The following is a 16695-nucleotide window of genomic DNA, read 5'->3' on the forward strand; positions in this document are numbered from 1 at the left end:
AAAAGATAGAGTAGAAATTCACATATTGCCAGTTGACTGAGCTCCCACCATCACTGAAGAAACCCTATGGAAACACACACACACAAGCTCATATCTGCCCTCCTGTGAAGCACCATGTTTGTATGTGTAGGGCTTTTCCTTTCCAAGGTATTTTTTTCTATTTTTAATAATAACAAGGACAGAGGATAATCTTCACATCAACCCTGAATTGTATAAAGAGTGGTTGTCCTGAGGGTGAGAATAGTTGTGATTTGAAGACAGGAAAATAATAGGAAAAGGAAGAGAAGAAAATGAGGGAGAAATAGAGAGGCTGGCTCTGTCTTCCTCAGTTGCCGGGCATGCGATCTGCGCCGCCCTCACAAGACCAGGCAGTAGAAGCATATGCTTACATCCTACAGTCTTCCAGCCAGCAGCAGAAGACCTGTGCACAGACTTCAGGCCCTCCACAAGCCCAGGAGCAGGACAGGAAGGAGTGGCACTGGTGAACTGTGAACACCGTGGGGCTTTGCAGACAGGAGGTGGGATCCACACCAAGCCAGGGCCTGAACACAGATATCCAACTTCCTAATGAGGCATTCCACCATCTTCAATGATGAGGGGCCCTGCCCAGTTGTCCCGGCTCCTCTTCTTTTAGTTGCCATGTTAATCTGCTTGGGCTTCTTGTTCTGAGGGGCTGAGGAAATTGCCAGACGTCTTCCTGGGGATTAGATAGTTACAGAGAAGTCCCTGTGGTATAAGGCCACAGGAGGTTCCTCATGGGAGCTGTTTCCTCTGGAGCTCTGGTCCTGAGGCCCCCGGTGGGTGTGTGCAGACAGATTGCCTTTGTGACCCATCTCAACCAAGCCTGCCATCCCTCCCATTCTTAGCATATGTATCCTGCACATCTCACAGGTGTGGGTGGGAAGTCTATCAGCACCTGGCTGGTGGACAGCACCACAGCCATTCCTGCCCAGAAGTTGCTCTTCTGACCTTCCTTAGCCACTCATTTACATACAGGGTTATCTTTGTTTTGGTTCAGTTTGTGTATTTAGCTAATTTCATGATAAAGGAGCTTTGTAATCAAATCATTTTTTTAAAGCTAGTTACTGAGCAGTTTATTAAAGACATTTGAATACTGTCAGGAAAAGATGCTAACAGATCAAAGAAGGAGAAGGTTGGGGGTGATAACTGTGTGTCTTGGTAGAACCAGTATGGGGCCCCCGAAGCCTGGTTCTGGCCATTAGATGTGTGAACATGGATCAAGTCATCGGGCTTGTCTAAGCCACAGTTTTCTTCATGCATAGCTAAGAGTTTCTGACATCACATACTTTAACTTCTCCCTTGACAAGTATGTCTTATAGACAGAATTTTTATGTAAGTACAAGCATATTAATTTTCATATTATCTTTTTTTGCGGTACAAGGGATGGAACTCAGGGCCATTCTACCTCCGAGCTACACCACCAGACCTATTTTTTATTCTTTATTTTGAAACAGGGTCTCACTGATTTGCAGAGGACCTCACTAAGTATCTGAGGCTGTCTGCGAACCCGGATCCTTTGGTCTTGTCCTCCCAAATGCTGGGATTACAAGCGTGCACCACCACGCTGGACTTAATCTTTTAATTAAATCTTCAAGTCTCTGTCTCATCTTTTTTATATCCTAATTATAGGAAGGAGTATAATGATTTGTTGAAAATTCTGAGTTAAAGAACATTTCAAAAGAAGCCTCAGCTTTCTGTTTAAAGTTTATATTTATGGAAAACTAAAGCTTACTGTTGACTCAGTTCTCTATATGTCATTGTTTTTACTAAAACACCTCATTACAATGTCTCTTACATGGCATAGTTGGTTATTAAATATCTGTTCAATTGCTGACAGGATAAAAATCTTGGGGGTACTTTTAACAGAAAGATGCAGAGCTCCAGTAAGAAACACACACATTGCTTATAGAGTATTTCTCAAGTGAGTCTTCAGAATGCTTTATTTACTTTCACTCTTCAAAGGGCAGAATTCTTCTGTTATTCACACAGCTTCTTTCCATAGGAAAGGTATGGCTAAGGTTTCTAGTTATCCCCGTATTCATGTGTCCATTCTCCTCTTCTTGCATAGATAGAAATTTTACCTAGGAGATATGGCCACTCAGACCATACGGGCATATGGCCATGTGACTTAGTCCTGGCAGAAATAATAATGTAACTTTTCATATCATGTCTCGAATTATGCTTTCCCCTTCTACTTTTCCCACTAGTTGGAATACTACCTGGACCAGGGCCACATACTAAAAGTTGAAGAGCAAAAAAATAAAAGAAATTTACTTAGGTCCCTGGCAACTTGGTGAAGCCTGGTCCCCATAATCATATGTTAGGTTAAATTTCACAGTACTGTTACTTCAGATTAACACAGACTCACAATTATTGAAATAGGAATTTCTGAGAGATGGTCCATTGTACATTATTTTGTCCTCTTAAAATCTGTTTTGGCGGATCATGTCCTGTGACATGTTTGAAAATGGAGGAGGATCCTGGAACACGAGAGCAGCACCAACCCTGACCACAGTGCTCACCATGTTAGCAGCGGTGACCTTTTCTTGTCCCGGGAAGCCTCCACAGTTGACCCTCTCTCTCCACTGTGCTCCTCTCTGAATTTTCTCCCAGGGTGGAAGTGGAGATGTCAGGCGCTCTGCACAGTGTTCAGTGTAGAAGAGGATGAGGTTGGGTGCCGCCTCTGTTGATCAGTCAGTTAAGTGTGCTGCTGTTTGTTTATGACCTAGAGTCAGCTCCACTTTGCAGCTACAGAAAAGACAGGCAGGCCGACGAGATAGAGGAAAGCAGACTTTTTCCTAGGAAGGGGAGACAGGGTGGTGGAGCTTACAAGAAACTGATGTTTTCAAGCCAATACAGTCTACCACAGCTGTTTTCAAAGCATGGTGTCTGGACAGTAGTATCAGGCACCTGTGAATTTGTTAGAAATGCGTAGCTCTAGTCTTAAGACCAGCGACATCAGCGACTCTGGGGATAATTCAGCAATCAGTGCTTCACAAAACAGTAGTTCGTCATGCTCAGGTTTGAGAACCGGTGGTCCTCAGTGTTGGAAAGCCTGGCAGAGGTAGTAAAATGAGGATGTCCTGATTAGAGTTCTGGGAATAGAAAAACTTTGAGTAGAGGTAAAGGACCAGGTGAGGAATGGGTGAGGAAGCATGCTGGGATTCTTGTGATGCTCCCAAGAGAAGTGTAGATTCTGTGTTGGGAACCAGGGACATAGGTGGCCTTGCCTTCAGTTTAGGCACATCACATAAGCTGAACGTGCAGAAGGTCCTTTGTATACCCCCAGGTAGAAACTGCAGTTTTTTTTGTTTTTTTTTTTTTCGGGTCTGGGTAGGGAGCCCAGGGGCATTCAACCTCCAAGCTACACCCCCTGCCCTATTTTTTTTTTATTCTTTTATTTTGAAACCGGGTCTCACTGAGTTGCAGAGGGCCTCACTAAGTAGCTGAGGCTGTCCGCGAACCGTGATCCTCTGGTCTCAGCCTCCCAAATGCTGGGATTACAAGCGTGCGCCACCACGCCCGGCTTAAAACTGCGGTTCTTAAATCACTGGTGTTTTTGAAGTGGGAAAGGGCACTATAAACTCATGGGACAGCAGTGAATAGGTGGATTCTTTCTGCCTCCCTCTCACTTGGGACGCCTAGAGCAGAGCCCCACCTCACCCTGGAGGATAGCTTGGAGCCAGGAGCCAAGCCCTTTAATGGCTACAAAGAAAAAAAATGTATAATTCCATGTAAGGGCTACCAAGAATATAAGTGCCTATTTAATAAATTATTTTTTGAAATGCCTTTTCTATTTTGGTAGTTGAAGTTTGAAAAATGTTTGGAGTACTATAATTATCATTTCTGGGAAAAAAATACACATTGCAGTATTTTTGTTTTTGCTGCAGGTCAAGTTGTAGTTCAGGGTGGAAAGTAAACATGTCCCTTTGCTCAGCTGCAGTTTGCATATTTGTAGTCTCCGGGTGCCCTCTTGGCGGTCGCGGTGGACCAGGGTTTACGCAGTGGGTACACAAAGGACACAAAGAAGGCATAGAAACTTGGGGCCCTTTCAGGGGCTTGCCCCAGCGCAAGCCTGATGAGGAAGTCTATGCTGGAGCAGAGAGATCGGTCTATACAGGTTCAGAGAAAGTTGTGGGGAATGAGGCTGTTCTCAAGGGTCCCTGATCATTTTGGGTGCAGGGGTCCCAGAAACTCTTTCTCACCAGGAAGAGCCCTAGCTAGTAGAATAGGTATAAATATAGGGAGACCTGCCTTTCTTTGTTTTTAGAGGTAGGTACTCCTTACCCTTATATGGCATCTTGTAAGCTTGACAGCTTTATAAGCAGAGCCCATCAGCACATCTAGAATGAAGGAAAAGCTGCTGATGACTTTCCAGGGAATTCTACCTGTTTAAGGTTTCTTCTCCCCAGGCGCAGTACAGAACGTTCTCTTTAAAAGCTTTCTTTCCCTCCCTTTCTTGCTCCTCTCTCTCCTGCTCTTCTGCTGCTTTGGTTTCTTTTTATTGGTACTGGGGATTGAATCCAGAACTCTTCTACCTCTTTGCTAGAACCCTAGCCCTCTCCTGTCTTTTATTTTGAAACAGGGTCTCACTAAGTTGCTGAGGGTCGTGCTAAGTTTCTGAGATGGCCTCAGACCTGTGATTCTCCTCTCAGCCCAACTACTGAGATTACAGGTGCCTGTATGTTTAAGGAATTAATAAAGTAGTGAAAGCTGGCAGAGAACCAACATGTGAGTAAACTTTTGGTTTGCTAAGATGACAGTGCTGGGTATGGTACACTGTGTGTGTGTGTGTGGGGGGATACGCACCCGTGTGTGGGTCTGCATTACTTACCTTTATCAATGATAGCAAATGTTAATGAACACACCTGTGTTCTGGAGCATCCTGTTAGTCATTAGGTTTAAAACAACAAAAGAGGAGGAGGTGGAAGGAGAAATGAGGGACTAAGAGTACTATATGTGTGCACATACACATACATTTAAATTTTTTTAAAATTTCTGTGTTACGTATGTACTTATATGATATAAAAGAATATAGATTCTTTCACTCTCCAAAGCAGTCTTATAAAATACGTTTCAGGTTCTAGAGTATACTGAGGCTTCGTGAAATTCGGTGATTAAGTAAGGATCCCAGTGGATTTTCAGTGATGCATTTACATGCACACACACAGGCACACATACGTGCACACAGACCCCGAGGTGGGCCTGACTCAAGGCCTGGGCCCTTTCTGGCAATTCATGATGGTGAAAGTGAAGGTGATGTCAAGAGCTGCTATTAGTTGAGCACTTAGATATGCCTGGCATGTAAAATCTTGCTTGATTCCTCAAACAACCCTTAGGAAACTCCATCCCAGAAAGGTTAAGAAACTTGCCTAAGCTCACGTAGATAGTTGTAGAAGAGCCATAATTTGAACATAGTTTTTCCTGGTTCCATCCACCTTTTCAGTAAACCCATGACTGTATTGATGCCTATATAAAGGTTACAACTCTCTAAGAAATAACCTCTGCTAAATGCCAAATAAGTGGCTCACAAGCAGACTGTTTTCAAACAAACAAAAAGAGAAAAGGAGGCAGGGGCAGAGAAAGACACATGGCCAAAATATATTTTTTCCGAACATCTATTTATAATTTTAGCCACATGGTTGTTTTCAGCATGTGCAGCCCCCCCCCCCCGAGAACTACCAGTTGAACAGTTAAGTTGCCTGTGTTTCTTTCCGCTCCTGTCGTCAGCAGGGACAGAGTAGCGATCGTACATTCTGCTGCGTTCCCCACCTGCCCTTTGGTCATGCTGTTCTGCGCCCTCTCCTTATTCTTGACATGTCATTTTAATTGCATAAATATAGCCACTCTCAGGAACCTCTGAGGATTCCATAGCAGCACATAATATTCTTCAGAGTCCTTCTAAAGACTATTGAGATCCATCTAGCACTTCTGGAACTCAAGGATTTATTGACAGTATTACTTGGTTTACTATTTCTTGTTTCTTTTAAAAGTCACAAAATGTGACACTATCTTCTGAACTACTAAACTCTAGAGAGTGGGCAAATTCTAGAGTTTTCAAGGAAGGTGGTTGACTATTGCTTTGATTCAGAAAGCTCTTTTTCTTTTTGGTCTTCCTTGAATGAATGGGGGCCCAGCATCCTGGGAACCTGATTGAGTAGGGAGTGCTATTGAACCTGGCTGGAGTAAGTTCATTGAAGGTACCCAAATGTGGTGGCTCCTCATATTACAGATGAGGAACAACAGACCTTTCATTCTCCGATATTTAAAATCTGGCCTATTTTGTACTTTTTCAAATCAGCATCATCATTACACAAAGGAAGAAGTAGGGTACAGCATTCATTCTTCAGTGAAGGAAAAATTGAAGCTTTGGAAGGCAACCCACCCATAGTCACAGGCTCCCTCGGCAGAAGCAAGGTTTTGTGTTCCACAATAGATGTGGCCTTCCGTTAAACACCACCCTGGGGAGTTCTTCATTTCTAATGTTTATGCTGCTGTGACATTTTCAAGCTATTAGGAAGCATCTTCCTAAGATGCTGCTGGGCTGACTCTACAAATTTAGTTCATTTTAGCTTTCCTTATTGGGACTTTTTTCTATTCCCTAATAATTGTGATTCTTTTTTTCATGGGCTAGTGTCAATGGCAAAAGGGACAAGCTATTCAGAGAGTTTACTAGGTAACATTAGTTATTTTGAAACCCGTCTCAGTTCTTTTACAACCATCTCTAAGCCTTATTTTATTGCCAGTTTTTTGATTTTTTATAAACTTTTATTTTTTGAAATTTGTTATGGTGTATGTATGTGTATATATGTATATTACATATATGGCATACGTATGTATGTATGGTGTATATATGGTTTAATTTTAATTGTTTGGAAATTTTCTCATAGAGTAAATTGAATTTATTTTTCTTGTGTGAGTTAACAAATTATGAAATAAAATGTCTTTGGAATCAAAATTCTAGTAAGCATTTGTAAATCATGCTTTAAAAGTCAGTGAGATGTATAGAAGCCACATCTGGAACCTAGCTACTCCCTATTTCCCCCACCTCACCATCTATAATTAGAGGCAAATCTCAGGTTTTTTCTCTTTACCCAAGTTAACTCCGACCTTTTAGGGGAAGATTCCAGTTAAGGCTGATTGAATCAGATTTCTTAAGAATTAAAGCAGCTTTGAATTCTCTGGAGGTGGAGGATGGGTGGGGACAGGGACTAAGTTACTACTTTGACTGTACTCAGTCACCTGAGAGACTTCAAAATGACTGATAAGGGGGAGGCACAGTCCCAATAATTCTGAATTGCTTAGCCTGGGATGTTTTCTGAGCATTGGGATTTTTAAGTTTCCCAGGCTGAGAATCATCATTTTAGCAGGAAGGTTTTCAAGAATCGTATGCATATTACCCTGGGAGGGTTTTCCAAACACAGGTTCCTGGGCCTCACTTTCAGAGTTTATGACTCTAGGTCTGATGTAGGGCCTTAGAATTTGCATTTCTAGCAATTTCCTAGGAAATGCTGATGCTGCCAGTCCAAGGATCCCTTTTTGAGAACCACAACCCTAGAGCAGCTTGCCTCAAACTTTACCATGCATCTTGTGAATGCAGATTCTGTTTCACTCGGCCTATCAAGAGTCCAATTTTATGAATTTCCAGCAAGGTTTGAGGTGATGCCAAGACTCTTGGCTGAGGGGCATACTTAGAGTAGCAAAGCTCTAATCTACAGCCTCAACCGAATTCAGTAAAGCCCTAGGTATAAAAGTCATGTTGTTCAGGAGAGCCTACATATACTGTGGGGCTGAGTATACAGTTGGTGCCCTTGCTGACAGGCACGGACCCGGAGGGGTCATGCTCCTTTGGCACTTGGTCACCCCCGTTTGCCGGCATGTTTGCACATGCCATTGGCGAAGCTCCATTTAATCTGCAGTGAACTTCCTTGTATATTCTCTGTTTGCTTGAAGGAACAGTGCAGTGTTTCTCAGCCTGAATGGTACAATGGAATCACCCAGGGAGCTATTGAAATGAACACTAATGTCCAGGCTTCTGCCCCTGCATTCTGCTTTGTTTGAGGTAGTAATCAGACAGTGGCATTTTTTAAAAGCTTTGAAAGTGATTTTAATGCACAGTTAGTATTGAATTAAAGTGTCACATACTGCAGTCATACAGATTATTTATATTTTTTTTCTCTTTCTCTTTGACTAAGTTATATTCCTCTGTGATGCCCACAAACTTTATTTGGTAATTGAAAGCAATTAAATGGCATTTTTAACAAACTCCCAAGAAGAGGCTCCACACAGGTTCTATTGCCACTAAGTACTAAATTCGAAGTAAAAGAAAATGCTGGGAAAGTACAGTGGGTGTTTCTAAAGGAGCTGAAATCTGAAATATTTTTGGGACTGTATCAACAAGCCTAATTTTTCCCCCTTGGGGTTATGATTGTGCAGAACAAGTCTTTACGGCGAAGCTTGCCAAAAAAGGTTATGATAAAATCGTGGAATGTGAATGAAAAGAATTCACAGTGTAACTTTAAAGGAGTCAGTCTCTAAATTTAAAAATGTAGACATGACATATGCATTGCATTTGTAATAGAAGTTTTGAGAGCAAAATAATGCCAAAACCAAGAAAATCCCTCCTTTTGTAGCTTGTAGTGTCCCTGAGACCAAGAAGCAAATGGAATAGCCATCAGTAAATGTGCCAAGGACTCACCAAAAACCCGGAACCTCTTTATCTCTGCAAATTAATTTTGTCTTCTATATTTGCGCAAAAATGTAGCCATCGACTAAACATACACATTCCAGGCAAGCTGACTAGGAAAGTGGAAACTCATTTTGCTTTCTGGCCTTATGGACAAGTGGGAAAATCATGGACTTTGGCAGCACTGCCACTCCCTTGACGACCTTGGCCAAGCGTCCTAGTATCTCTGAGGCCGCCTCCCCGGCTGTCAAGTCAAGTAGAGATGAAGATGTAATCTCTGCTTCACCCAGGAGTGCAGAAGTGCGTGAGAATGCACACAGGCGGGCCGCACTCACAGGAGGCACCCAATTAGGAGAGATTTCTTTCATTTCTCCAGCCTGCCTGTGAGAACTGAATCCTTAATAAGAAACATCCATCAAAATATTTTCCTTGTGAGTTTTTATTGCTATTTTCCACCTGTTAATTATCCTAGTTTAGATTCCTTCTTAGTAATTGTGAAGTATGTATTTCTACCTGGAGAGGAGGCTCTCTCTTGCCATAAAGCCTTTTTTCCTGCTCTTCCCTGTGTCTGGAACCTTCTCTCTCTCAGTTGCCTGCTTCTCCTTTCATCCACTTGTGCAGGTGCCCCGCCCCGAGGGAAGGTCCCCTGGCTAGGGCAGTGCACTCACAGCACCAGGAGCCCGGGGGCCTCCATCACCACCTGGCATTATGCTCCATCTTTGTTGTCCCCCCCCACAATTGTAAATGCAAAAAGGCTAGGACTTTGTTTCATCCCCTCTCTAAGCCCTGCACCTCTAGCACAAGGAAATCATTCAGTTAATTTTGTCAGATGAACACGTGAGAAGCAGGTTGAGAGGACTTGATAGAGTGCCCTTTAGCTGGTACCAAGGGATTTGTCTTTCTATCATACCAAGTGGCCAGGGGCCCCGAGATACCTGGGCTGAGGGCCATGGCGACCCCAAGCCTTCAGCTTCAAGGTCCACATGCACCACAGTGAGGTGTGGGTAAATTTGGCCTCCTAGGCTCTTCCCCCGTGGGTCTGTGCTCTCCCTCCTAAACTCTGTGATAGCAAATCTAATCCAGATTTGGGATTCCTTGAATTTTCTCTGAAGTAGTTGGGACTCCCAAGGATGGTCATAAAGTGGCTGCGTGTGACTCGTATGTATGTGCACGCATGTGCATGCAAGAGAAGAGAAGGAGTGAGGATAGACTTTGGAGAAGGGCAAAATACCCGGCCATTGGCTTTGTGGTCTGTCGTTATTGTAAGTGACCACTTCAAGAGATTTTGAAATAGAAGGTTTTGATGTCAGATGTGTGGGACTCTACAAAATTTAAATAGTGACAGCAAAAATCTGGCAATATAGCTATCTTCTCATTTTTCTTCTTCCCAACAAGTAGTTTTTCCTTTGCTTTTTATTTAAACCTATGTTTAAGCAGAACACCCTCAAAATGCTTTGTCGGTTGTTAGGTCATGGTTTTACTTTCTCTGTTGACATATGAACCTGAAGAAGGTCTAGAAATAACCACAATCCAATCATTCAGGCTCAAGTGACTAGGACTGATTGAAACTTTCCTTTATTGTAAAATGGCTTTATGCTGAGTGACTCTCATCAGTATTTTAAAGGGTACACTTTTAAGGAAATATTATTAATATGGTAAATCAGCTTATTTCTTTAAATTTACTTCTGTTGCAAGCCATTGTGACTTTAGTCTTTCTATATCTAGGACTTTTTTTTAAGATGCTAGTTGCAAGGTTGCCAGGGCAACCAGACAAAAAGGCTTGTTAATTAACTTAAGTATTATATATGGAGATTTGTTAGACACCAGAGGGAGAGTCTGGAGAGACTTTGTTTTAAACAGACAAAATTTCAGAAGAGCCTTGTAATTGATGGGAAAGTAATGGTGTAGCTAGTTCTCTCCCAAGAAGAAAGAGGAGTAGAGACATAGTGAATAAATAAAAATCTCCGGGAGAATTTATGTATTAGAACCGGGTTGAGAAAAAAGATGCCAGAAAAACAATTCTGATGCCATGGCAACCGTGCTGAGTTTAAGTGACATGCTGGTGATGATGCTGGATGAGCAGAGGTCCTGGGTGATCCATTGAGAGATGGCTGGAGGGTTGGGAGAAGGGGGAAATAATGTGAACAATTGCAAAATTAGAAGGTTACAGATTTTAGGGATCTGAATTTTGTGAAAGCATAATTTTATAATTTGCCAAGTCAGTATAATAGACTTAGAGCTCATGCCTGCCAGTCGTGAAGTTAATAACACAGCCTTGGAAAACTCAAGTGGAAAGTGTTAAAAATATGAGACTTTCCTGGCTCATAGAAGATTAGCACAGGTCCCTCTCACAAATTAGATAAAAATTATAAGGGACATGTCATCTGAGTATCATAATTAAGAAGCTTTATTTATAAAATATAAGTTTGTATACAATACATAGAGGATATGTTTTTCTCTTCAGATACCCATGTATTTAAAAATTGGCCACTAGGCTATAAAACATAAAATTGTGTGTGCCAAAAAAAAATGAAAAGCTTAATTAACAAAACTAGAAAAATGTGCAGCATACATTCACTGGCAGCAAGTCAGTAAAACTATAAATAAATATCAGGGGAAAGGTCCTAGGATTCCCCCTGTGCTGAAATTTGATAGCACTTTTCTAAAAAGACTTCATAGTTGAATTCTAGCTTATTTAGAAATAAGTCACATCAAAAGCAATGCATATCAATAATTAGAGTTTATGTAATCAAAGCAGTATTTGACTAAAGTATTAAAATCATAATTTAAAGTATTTGTATTTTTAAGAGAAATAGAAGTGAACTAAGTTCAGGCATGGTGGTGCATGCTTGAAATCCCAGCATTTGGGATGCTGAGACAGGAGGATCATGGTTTGCAGACAGCCTCAGCTACTTAGTGAGGCCCTTTGCAACTCAGTGAGACCCTGTTTCAAAAAAAAAAAAAAAAAAATAGAGCTGGGCATGTAGCTTGGAGGTAGAATGCCCCTGGATTCCACCCCAGTACCAAAACCAAAACAAACAAAAAACCCTACACATCATTGTTAAAAGGCTACAGGAAAACTCACAAAATAATCTGAAAGACAAGACCTTAAAAAAACCTAAGCAAATCAATGAAACACAAAGCATAAGAAAGCTTAGTCAGCTGGACATGGTGGCACACGCTTGTAATCCCGGCACTTGGGAGGTGGAGACAGGGAGGATCATGCAGGTTCAAAGCCAGCCTCGCTGGCTTAAGATACCCTGTTTCCAAATAAAATATAAAAAATAGGTCTGGGAGTGTAGCCCGGAAGTAGAAGGCCCCTGGGTTCCATCCCCAGTATCACCAAAAAAAAAAAAAAAAGAAAGAAAGAAAAGAAAAAGAAAGGAAAAAGAAAGCTTAGTCAGTGAGATCTGAAATGAATTTGAAATTCTAAGTGAATTGTAGACTTTTTAATAAACTTATAAGTAAAGATAATTCTAAGAAAAGACATCTGAATTATCTAATAACCAAAGAAAAGATCTTCCTTTTCCTCCTTCCAGAAATATACCATGTTCAGATGGTGTCAGAGGTGGTTGTATGAAAACATGAAAGGATAGTCTTCTTATAAAAGTGTTTAATAGCAAAAAAAAAAGTGTCAAAATGCTAAGCAGCTCACTGAAAGAGTTTGTTTAACTCTGAAACTAAGACTGAATAAAATCAGCGAGAGAAACAGAGGACACTAGTAACTAATATTACCCAGGTTTATAAGTTTAAAAATATTAAAATGTTAGAAAGTAAAGCCTGCAGGGTCTTAGATACAAGGTTTGTTCTAAGAACACAAGGATGATTTCACATCTACCAATCGATTATATTAATGAATTAAAGAGAAAACCGGTGTGATCCTCTTGAGGAAAGTTGGAAAAGCATTTAATAAGATACAGCCTTCATTTGTATCATTCTTCCCCTCAAACTCCCCTGTTCCACCTGTATTGCCAAAGTAGTTCTTAAGTAAATAAATCTCTGGAGGCTCAAACCGAAAGACACACTTGAAGAGACCACCATGTCAGGAGCGTTGAAGAGGCCATGAAGAGCGGAATAACTAGCAGGAACTAATAGGTTGGGTTTTAATGGAAGCATGCTTAATTGAAGCATATGTCTGAGAAGTCTGATTATACATATCAAATATTTGTAGAATAAGAATGTGGTAAAATGTGATGCAGAGTAAGTTAATTACAGCAAATTACCGAGAGTAGGAATTAAGTGCTATTTGCAATTAAAGTCACCAAGCTTTTCTTAATTATAAAACAATGTGTTTGTGTTTGCCAGATAAGCAGTCTGCTGACTCTGCTCTGCAAACTCCAACTTAATCAATCCCTAGAGTCAACATTCACCTTCTCCTCCTCGGTGCTTTGATTTATTCTTCCCCACAGTAATGGGAATCTGAGAGTGAATTCCTCTGTACTGAGTCGCATTTGTTTCTCAAGGCTTCCTTGAGGATATAATATGAGAGGAGGCGAGATGGATCCTCTAAGCCCAGAGTGAAGTCTGTTTAGCTCAGGTGCATGTAGAGTGTCTGCCCCAGGAGTCATGCAATGAGATAAGGCTGGGTAAGAGGGAGCCAAGGAACCAGACAAGCTGTGTAGCTTAAACAGAAACTACAGTTCTGACAAGGAAGCTGAGCTCGGAGAAATCAACTGAGGGGAAAGGAGGGTGAGGCTGAGGTTGGCCACCAACCACCTGTGATTCTGAAACAGGTGTGTTGTCCAGAGGACCATAAATGGAACCACGTGGACCACGGTTCAAATCAGCACATCACCCTTTACTCTCGGTATCATCTTGGGCAATTAACTTGACACCTCTGAACCTCAGTTTCATAATCTACAGGATGGAGCAGATAACTCACTTCATGGGATTATTATGGTGTTAGCACAGGGCATGTCTGTTAATGAATTCGATTCTCAGGACAGAGGCTGCTTTACTTTGCTCTAAAATGCTTACTGGTTTTGGCATGTTGACGGTGGCCAGAAGACAAAGAGGGTTCTGCAGTTGATTGTCACACCTGAGTAGAGTTATAAGTATGGTGAAGTAGCATTCTGTCCTACAGGAAAATTGAGAGCAGTCATGAGTTGCATGGCACAAAGCAAGCCACGTGACTGCTCAGTCTAACCACCTCATCTCATCTCTGCCTCTGACACACTCCCTACCCAGCTGTGGCAAATAGTACACGTGTGTGACTTCTTCCATATTTGAGACCTCCAACTTCCAGTACATACTCTCCCCAGACAGCTCTACTGTTGATCAAGATGCCCAAGTCCTGCTATTCTGAGGGAACCCAACTTTCTGAACTTTCCCCCTTTCTCCTTACATAATCAAAGCCCTAATTTATCTCATAGTAAAACCTTCAGTTATTAAAATAGCCTAAGGGGCCCTGGATGACCAGTTCCCTGATTGCCTATCTAGCCTGCTTTGGGCACTCTGGCCTCCTCCCTCTGCCTGAGACACGAACATGGGCCAGCTGTTTCTCTGCTGGGATGTTCTTTCCTACTCTCTGTGGCTCACCCCGCTTTCCCTCGATGAGGGATGCCCATTGGGACCCAGTTATACCTGCCCCTCCTCCTAAGGCCTCCAGTTCCTCTTCTCTGTTCTGCCCTCCCAGAACCTTTCATTTTTTACTTCTCTACAATTCTTTATATTTATTGTTCTTTTCCTGTCACCCTCCACTGCCTTGTGAACTGTATGAAGCCAGAGATCTTATTTTTTTTCCCCTCTTTATTGATGTATCCTAAGCTGCTGGAACAGCTAGTGCTCAGTAAATATTTTTGAATAAATTTCCCAGAACTGTGAGTATGAATGTTCTCCTTTACTGTTAAAACTACACAAGAAGGAGTTAGTCCAGGAAGATGGCCAGTGGAATGAAAGATATCACAATCGGGTTATAAAATGGTGGAGGGATGAGGCAGGCTTGGCTTGGAAGGAGATTGACTTTTGTGATATGGTGAGCTGGAAGAGAGTGGTCTGGATTCTTGCTTTACTTTTATCACTGAGCTTAGGAAGGTCACTTGAGCCTTTTGCCTCAGGTCCTTTGAGCTACAGAATGAAGAGATAAAAGTAGGTAAGCTGTTAGGTCTGACCTTACTCTGTGATTGTCTCTGGGTTTTCCTTTAGGAAAGGAGATTAGCACTTCGGAAGTGTGCCCCATACTATGCAGCATAAGTTTCACCCAGCATCTTTCAACTCTCCTGCAAATGTCATGGGATGCCAATGATATATGTTTGGTTCATTTCAGTCTTTTCAGCCTTATGTTGAAAATGTTTCTTAAAAAACTTTAAGAAACTGAGCTATGACCCGAGGCTCAAGAAACCAGGGCTTTGCTCAACAGTCCTAAAATTGTTGGGTAATTTTTTACATCTCTAAAATTGAGGTGCTATATTAGGTCAGCAGATAAAACTGGAGAAGGGAGAATGAGGTACAGTGGATAAATCTCTGCTAGAGGTAGAGACGCTCCATCTGCCCTCTAGGGGAGTTACATGGGAATTTGGCTGATTATCTGTCTTGTTAAACTGCCACCTCATGGAATTACATAATCTTAATAAGTTCCTCATTGAAACTCAGAGCTACAAGGTAGAGTTCTTCCCAGATGATTATCATGCACAACATCTCCGTTCCCTGAAGTAGCCATGATTTCTTTGTGTGCCTCTCTATGGGTATTTAAACCCACACTGTCTTCAAAGAATAGTCCTGACAACTCTTCTGAGTTCAACGATACGTTGGTTAGTCCATGGATCAAGTTTAGTTTGGATTCTCTACGCCATGGGTACGTCTTCCCTTCACCTCTCTTTAATTTGGACCTTGCACTAGACATTGATTGATTATTCAACATGAGTGAGGAGAAAGTAGAGGGGAAGGGAGCTAATTGCTCCTATTTTGATGTCATAGGCAGATCTTGGGAGAGATTTTCATGGTTGGCTAAACAAGTATGAGGATTTTCACCAGATTTCTTTCTCTGTCCTCCTCTTTGGTTAGTAAACAGCTCCTCAGGACCGTCTGTGCTTCTGACCAACGTGCCCCAACTACCCTGGGCATGAGCTAAATTCTTTCTCTCCCATTTAGAAGAGAAGCCAGATTGCTCCAAGGCCCGCTGTGAAGTCCAGTTCTCTCCACGTTGTCCTGAAGATTCCATTCTGATCGAGGGCTATGCTCCTCCCGGGGAGTGCTGCCCCTTACCCAGCCGCTGTGTGTGCAACCCTGCGGGCTGTCTGCGCAAAGTCTGCCAGCCGGGATTCCTGAACATACTAGTGTCAAAAGCCTCAGGGAAGCCAGGAGAGTGCTGTGACCTCTATGAGTGCAAACCAGGTATGCAGGCGCTCTGTCCCGCAGCCTCGCCCCTTACATCAGAGGCTAGCAGATCCTTGGCCTCTGCCCAGCCTCTCCTTCCAACCAAGATGGGTGTTTCCCCCCGCATGTTGTGAATCCACCACTTTGGGCTGATGGCAGCCTGCCTTCTGGCTTTCTCCTCAGAGAACCTGAGGAGTAGTTCAGTGGTACAGGAACGCCTTCGGGAGGGAGCGTGTCTTCTCTCTTTTCTTCTTTTTCCCTTCTGTATGCTTGATGGGGAGATGAGGGGTTAAGATTTAACACAGTCTGGCTTTCTGCCTCGCTCCCCCCAAGAAGGTCAGAACCTTCTTTTGCAGCTGTATCTGTCACTTTAAAATATTATATTTGAAAGAAATCATCATACATAAAATAGTAAGGTAAAGAATGCCAGAAGGAAATACCCAGCCCCAATCCCCTGCCTTGGCATTTCCCCGCCACCCTTCACCTTTGACCCCACGGCATGTGCTGCCCTCCTCCCTGACAGCTGACTCACCTCTGCCAACATAGGATTTGTTGCCATGTCTCAGCTGGTTCTTGCTTTATATTATTTCTAACATTCTTGCTCTTGTAATAGCATTTCTAACACGTCTGGGTTGTAGTGATTTTCCCTTTGCAAGTTTGTAATGACTGGTTAG

The 16695-nt window shown here is 42.3% G+C and overlaps 1 protein-coding gene across 2 annotated transcripts in view; it reads left to right on the forward strand.

The window, feature by feature from the left end:
• CRIM1 (cysteine rich transmembrane BMP regulator 1) overlaps positions 1–16695 on the forward strand; it is a gene marked incomplete at both ends in the record, with an annotated part of 205607 nt that overhangs the window by 65774 nt on the left and 123138 nt on the right. Inside the window, one exon of one of the 2 annotated variants that reach the window (XM_080711934.1) lies at positions 15797–16039. The exons of the other annotated variant lie outside the window; for it this stretch is intronic. Within the exon in view, the coding sequence (XP_080568060.1) occupies positions 15797–16039 (243 nt within the window). The remainder of the gene's footprint in view (positions 1–15796; positions 16040–16695) is intronic. 2 annotated transcript variants of the gene reach the window in all.

This window comes from Muscardinus avellanarius (assembly GCF_963383645.1).
Source record: "Muscardinus avellanarius genome assembly, chromosome: 15".
Lineage (NCBI taxonomy): Eukaryota > Metazoa > Chordata > Mammalia > Rodentia > Gliridae > Muscardinus > Muscardinus avellanarius.